Raw genomic sequence first — 7,052 nt, forward strand, 5'->3', positions numbered from 1 at the left:
GCTTTGGCACTGTGTGCAGGTGCCAAGTCCTGTTGGAAAATTAAATCTGCATCTCCATAAAGTTGGTCAGCACCAGGAAGCATGAAGTGCTCTAAAACTTCCTGGTAGACGGCTGCATTGACCTTGGACCTCAGAAAACACAGTGGACCAACACCAGCAGATGACATGGCACCCCAAACCATCACTGACTGTGGAAACTTTACACTGGACTTCAAGCAACGTGGATTCTGTGCCTCTCCTCTCTTCCTCCAGACTCTGGGACCTTGATTTCCAAAGGAAATGCAAAATTTACTTTCATCAGAGAACATAACTTTGGACCACTCAGCAGCAGTCCAGTCCTTTTTGTCTTTAGCCCAGGCGAGACGCTTCTGACGCGGTGTCTTGTTCAAGAGTGGCTTGACACAACGAATGCGACAGCTGAAACCCATGTCTTGCATACATCTGTGCATGGTGGTTCTTGAAGCACTGACTCCAGCTGCAGTCCACTCTTTGTGAATCTCCCCCACATTTTTGAATGGGTTTTGTTTCACAATCCTCTCCAGGGTGTGGTTTTCCCTATTGCTTGTACACTTTTTTCTACCACATCTTTTCCTTCCCTTCGCCTCTCTATTAATGTGCTTAGACACAGAGCTCTGTGAACAGCCAGCCTCTTTAGCAATGATCTTCTGTGTCTTGCCCTCCTTGTGCAAGGTGTCAATGTTGTCTTTTGGACAGCTGTCAAGTCAGCAGTCTTCCCCATGATTGTGTAGCCTACAGAACTAGACTGAGAGACCATTTAAAGGCCTTTGCAGGTGTTTTGAGTTAATTAGCTGATTAGAGTGTGGCACCAGGTGTCTTCAATATTGAAACTTTTCACAATATTCTAATTTCTGAGATACTGATTTAGGGGTTTTTATTAGTTATAATCATCAAAATTAAAAGGAATGAACACTTGAAATATATCAGTCTGTGTGGAATGAATGTATACATTCACTTTTTGAATGGAATTACTGAAATAAATCAACTTTTTGATGATATTCTAATTATATGAACAGCACCTGTATTTCACTAATGGCTTGAACTAACGACTACTAGTCAACTAGGAAAGTCTTTAGTGGGGGGCAACCCTAGTCTGGAAGCTCAAATGGTCCTTTGGACAAGAGCCACTGAGGGTCAAAGAGGGTTCAAGGGGGGTAGTAGCTAAGGGGTGTAACAAGGCTTAGTAAAAGTGTATGTGACTCTCGCTGTCTTGATTTGGAAGATACCACTGTGCTGCTGCTATCTGAAAATGTCACCAGTCAAGAATATGTGGTTCACTTCATACATCCATTTACAAACCTACTATGTACCCCGGGCATACAGTAGGTACAAAATGTGGACCTGACTGCTTTCGTAAAGTTACAACAAGTAGAAGCAAACCCTCTGGTTAAATCTCGGAAAGAAGTTTAGACAGTTTTCACGCACTCATTTCAAGTATGTTTTGGCCTTACGTCGTTCCCTCATGACTAAAATTTTATAAGAACAAAACACTGCCTGTGTATCGTTGCATTCATTAAACTGTGAGTATATTTGTAAAACACATCTCTTGTTGTCTCTGCGTGCCACCCCATTTGAATTCCAGCCATTGAAGCAATCAGAGCAGAACAAAGATGGACTGTGCTGATAATATCAAACATTCAGCCTTGGAATGAACTGACAGACTGAGACAGGAAGGAGGTTAGCTATGGGAAATATGCCGCCTGCCCACGCAGCAATAAGTCAGGGTTTGGGGATTTTATGTGCGAGTTTTTGAGGGAATCTCCACTTGTGTCTGATTTAACTTTCAATTTGTTTACCCACCGGAGACAATTATAGTTTTTGCGATTATTACATTTAGTTAGCATATAGTCTTTCTCTGATGTGTGTGTGTTTGAAGTCTAGTTGAATGCTAGCTAAAACATTGATTTTATGTGTTTGAGCATGTGCAGGTGTATGTGTTTACGTGAGTGTTTAGCATCTCCCACAGACCTGCGTGTCTTTCTGGATTTGTTGTAAATGCAGCTCGGTCTCTGTGATTGTGGTCTCCCCTTCTGTGTCACAGGGACTGTCCTCAGGGTCAGTTTGTTGCTCCAAATCTCCTTGGCAGCCCTTGTCTGCAGGCTCATTGGGACTCACCCTGGAAAAAACAAAAACACAAGCATTAATAAAATAATGAAACCTCCTATATTTTACAATTTTTTTCCAAAGCTGATTATATATATATTTAATAACTTAAAAACACTAATGCCGTTAGTGCATGCTGATTAAAATAAAGCTGCCCATTTTAGTATGCAGAGTAAAACTCTTGGACATCTTGTTTGGTCTTAGAGGTGACTGACCAGCTGCTGCCCCCAATAAGTACAGTTTGCTAATTAACATCACAGCTGTCAGCATGTTTACTGGTAAACCGAACCATCTGACTGCTTTCGTGCCTCTGTACACAATGTTCACTATGACAAATATGTTTCTTTAATGTAATCTGATGCCACGTTCAACCACTGAGGAATCTGTGTTAAGGCATGTTTCTACTAGCAGGTGCATGAAGGAAAAAAAGCAGCTCCATGGTTCTAATACTTTATTCAAGTGTATTTGGTCTTCGTGTTTGTGTATGAACTGTGTGAGTGTGAATGCTAATGTGTATGTGCGCTCTCACCCCTGGCTGTCATAGTTGCTGAGGTCTTGGTCGATGGAGGTTTTCAGATCAAAGAAGTGCTGCTCCACTGCAGCCCTGATGGTTCGCTGAATTATCCTGGGAAAACACAAAAAATACAAATGTAATTTATGAAGATTTATGTGTATTCACTTTTTTTTTTTTACTGTGTGGCTTGTGATGATACATTACATTTGACTAAAAAAAAAAGGGCATTTTCGTCACATAATGTCCCCATGTTTTTAAGTTTTGTGCTGCTTCTGTTCAAACAAACAGAAAGGTAGGTGATCAAAAAATATATTTTTAAAATTTTTGTGTCAGAGCATTTGATTATTGAAGGCATTCCCACTTTTGAAATTTAGCAAGGCAGTTAGTTGATGCTCAATTGCAGTCTTTGTTTAAAACCGTGTTAAATACAGAGTAACAATGCAGCTCTTGTTTGAGTTAAGTTCAACTGTAATGAGGGTAAACAGCTCAGTTTACCAGTGACTAACAGGACAAACTTTTTAGTTAGTTTAATTAACTACTTTACATAAGCTCCTGTGATTTTCTCTGTGACTCCATGGCAGAAAACCCCCCCACCGTAGCCAATAAAAATATCCAGGTAAATCCACATAAATTTACAGTCTGTTGTACAGTCAGTTTGTTTTGTTATGAGTGCCTGCATGTATGAGGGTGGCTGACTCACACCAGTGTAGTTTATAAACAGTCAAACTTTATTTCTTCCTATTTCCATTTACTAACAACTGGGACCACATTGAACCTGTGGTGTTATATACAAACTAAATGATGCCTGAAACCATTTTCAGTTTACTAAATGAAGAGTTCAGTTCTGCCCATAATTAGTTAAACATTAACGATAAGTAACTTCTGCCTGCTGTAATAATGCATGTTATAAATAAGTATTTGTTCTATTAGTTTGCATTTTTTAAACTGTAACCTGCAACATTCCTGACAAAGAATCCAAAACTAGAAATGTATTATATATATTTTTTGTATATTTTGCAAACAATCCAATTTCCTCTCACTGATCAGAACATAAAGTGATCATCTTAATGTTTTAACACTTCATTAACTGTGTATCTTAGCCTCTGTTCTACAATAAGGTTCAATGATGTGTAATCCACTCCGTTGTGTTTAATTATTGAATTGTCTATATGTGAGATTAATTTATGTGCCCTTTTGTTCAGTTACACGGAATCCAATACGCTCAGTGCATTGTTCACCCATTTAATGAAGATCTTTTTGTTCAGAATAAGGTTTATGAGTACACAGGAATGATGCACAGATTAAAACCTTAATCTCTGGAACCACATGTAAGCCTCCTCACATAATCCTACCTGTAATCAGCCTCTTAATAGAAAGACCTCTACTCATCAATTAAATGACAAACTGATGTGCTTAGCTCCATGCTAATTACAAAAATGTATTGGGGTATAAGGTATATACAGTAAGAGACATTTACTAAAAGGTTAATCATTAATCAAACATATTGAGAGCCTTTTAATGACTGGCATGGTTTCTTTTCCATTCTGGGCTATTTAACAAGTCCTTATTAAGTCAATAACCTGGTCCAGTTCTGAGAGGATTAATAATGCTTAAACTAGAGCCAGGGAGAGAGGGGAGGAAATCGGCCTATAAAAGGTAACAACAGCAGCCACTCTGACCTCTACTACACTGACGTGTGACGGCTGATCCACAGGCTCTACTGACACTTTATTTAACTTGTTTGACCATGTGGGTGTGATCAAAACGTATGCCTCCCACATTTACTCTGGCTTCCTGCAGGCTTTTGTCAGGTTTGTTTCTCCTCCGTCTTAGACAGCAATAGAGGTTGAAGACCTGGTAGAAAAAGACATTTACTGAGAAATCTCAGCATTCTCCACACCAGCTGCTGCTCATGATGGATCATTCTTCATCATTCAATTTACTTCTATATGCCCCCCAACTCCTATTATTAAGCTTATACTCTTTAATTAAATGTGCTATGCAGTATATAGTCACTGGCAAGACCATACTAGGTGTACTGGTTTGGTGACTACAAGATGTTTCCTCCAACAAACATGATTTCAAGTGGTAGACTTGGAGTTTGAACATAATTGCGTTTTGGCTTGTCATCCATGCCCATTTAAGTTTAAACTCATAAAGGTCTTAGACCTGAGGTCTAATAAATGTGTGTGTGACCTGAGGATATATCAGCAATACTCCTGTACAATTTTACACACACTTCCCTGGACCATAAGCTCACCTTCGCCTGCAGCAACAACTCCACCTCTCGCTGTAGGAAGCTCTAATAATAATGACTATCCATCATGCACAAACACAGTTACTTCCACAAACGAGCACATGAGCAGTAAAAGATGATGTGCTAGCAGTCTCTCATTTAATGGACTTGTGGAAGTGGAAAAAGTTAATGCACTGGCATGACACCTAGAACTGAAGAGATAGTTCCCCCTAATAGCTAGTATGTATTCAAGTATGTTAGTATTCTTTGTCATTGATAACTTTATTTCTAAAGAAATCATGGTCAACAAGCTCTCATCTTTTGATAATGTGTGTTTTTTTAGGTTGCTGAATAGAGAGGTCATGTTCAGAAGACAGTATTTGTCTCACTGTTCAGCACAGAGGAAACCAACCTCATCCAACATATTACTAGTTAAAAAACAAACGTTTTTTCTCTTGGATCATTCTACCCATTCATTTGCTTATATATAACTGCTTATTTATTTATGTTTAGTTGCTGTTGTTTATCTAGATGAAGTCTGACTAATTAACATGTCTTTTGTAGAAGTGCTAAACAGGCTATTCTTGGCATATTGATAATTGTTCAATTGTTTAAGTATTTTTTAAACAAAAATGCACAACACTCCGTAGTTCCACATCCCAAATTTTGAGGATTGGTCTCTTTTCTTTGGCTAGTGCAATAGCAAACTAAACATCTTTGGGTTTTGGAGAACTGGTCAAACAAAAATAGGAAATAGTGAAGCATTTTTCACTATTTTCAAACATTTTATAAATGTAACGATTTGTCAAGATAATCAGGAATATAATTAACTGATTAATTGGTAATATGTTGATGTCAACAAATACAAATCATCAAATTGAATATGAAGATTTAGGCAGGACCAATTTTCTGCCAGTTTGTTCTCTTTCGTTATTAATTAATTAAAACTCGGGAATATCAGTGTTCATGTGTTATTTCTGAGCTATGAGGCATTTTGTATTTGTTCCCTCAAGCCTTCAGGGCAGTAAACTCACATTAATACATATTGCACCACAGAAAATTATTTTATGAGTTTGCAAGAGGCAGACGCCTGACAGTCATGTGATTGCGGAGTTTATGTCCTTGAGGCTCTAAAAGAACCAAGCCACGCAAAATGCTTTAGTTTAGCTTCATAATCAAAACACAAGGCCGGTTTTTCTACTTCTTCCTTCCTCTTAACCTCTTTCTCCCAACTCAACTCTTCTCAGCGCCGCCTGCAATTCTTCTTTCTTGATTCCTGTTATTTTTGATCTGCCTCTTGAGTAGATGGCCCTGAGCTTCCTTTTCCCATTTCAGTTAACCTGGTTGTCTCTCTCTCACCCCTTGTTTGCCTCGTTGCTATCATTTTCTTAATAAAATGTGCAGGATATAACAGCTTACTTTAAGATTTCTTTCCGAATTTGGACATGAAATTACTTGCCAGATTACAGTTTCATAGTGTAGCTGTATGTCCTAAGGTTGTTAGAGTGTATATCTAAGTGCGTGTACATAAAGAAGTGCTTATGCATGTTATTGTGGGTGGATACAAATATTCTGTATGTGTGCGAGTGTACTTACTCAGCAGAGTCAGCAGGAAGGATGGATATAGGGGAGAGGTGGGAGCTGTAGAGAGAGAGAGAAGGGAAAAGGACAACACGATTAGAACATCACGTACTGGACTCCCTTCCCATATTGACATGAAATGACCTTGGAGGGTGTGGGGCAGCAAGAGTCACAACAGGAAAGAAAATGACAATAACCATGAACATGTCTGTGTATACCGTGAGTGTGTGTGTTTGCAAAACAGCCAGCGATCAAGTGCTCACTGTGTGTGAAAAGGAACGTAATAAAGCTGTGTATAAGTCAGCATGATGAGTTTATGTTCTCACTGCAAAATATCTCCTAATCCAAGATCCCTTTTGCCAAATGACAATCTCAAAAATTGCACCACACACACACACACACACACACAAACACACACACACAAGTTTCAGTCACTGGCGCCACTCTGGGTGGGCAGATTGTTATTTAGGCTACAGCGCTCTGCTAAACCCTACTGATCAGATAGAAGGGTGTGTGTGTCAAGACATTTATTCTTCAATGTTCTTCCAAAAGCAAGGATGTGTGTGTGTGTGTGTGTGTGTGTGTGTGTGTGTGTGTGTG

The 7,052-nt window shown here is 39.0% G+C and overlaps 1 protein-coding gene across 5 annotated transcripts in view; it reads right to left on the bottom strand.

Moving 5' to 3' along the window:
- The window catches only part of fam13b (family with sequence similarity 13 member B), an 86,148-nt gene that overhangs the window by 17,318 nt on the left and 61,778 nt on the right, over positions 1 to 7,052 (bottom strand). For all 5 annotated transcript variants that reach the window (XM_046029808.1, XM_046029810.1, XM_046029807.1 and 2 more), the window contains 3 exons: positions 6,468 to 6,512; positions 2,651 to 2,746; positions 1,987 to 2,134 (listed from right to left, as the gene is read on the bottom strand). In XM_046029808.1, the coding sequence (XP_045885764.1) occupies positions 1,987 to 2,134; positions 2,651 to 2,746; positions 6,468 to 6,512 (289 nt within the window). The remainder of the gene's footprint in view (positions 1 to 1,986; positions 2,135 to 2,650; positions 2,747 to 6,467; positions 6,513 to 7,052) is intronic.

This window comes from Micropterus dolomieu, linkage group LG19 (genome assembly GCF_021292245.1).
Source record: "Micropterus dolomieu isolate WLL.071019.BEF.003 ecotype Adirondacks linkage group LG19, ASM2129224v1, whole genome shotgun sequence".
Lineage (NCBI taxonomy): Eukaryota > Metazoa > Chordata > Actinopteri > Centrarchiformes > Centrarchidae > Micropterus > Micropterus dolomieu.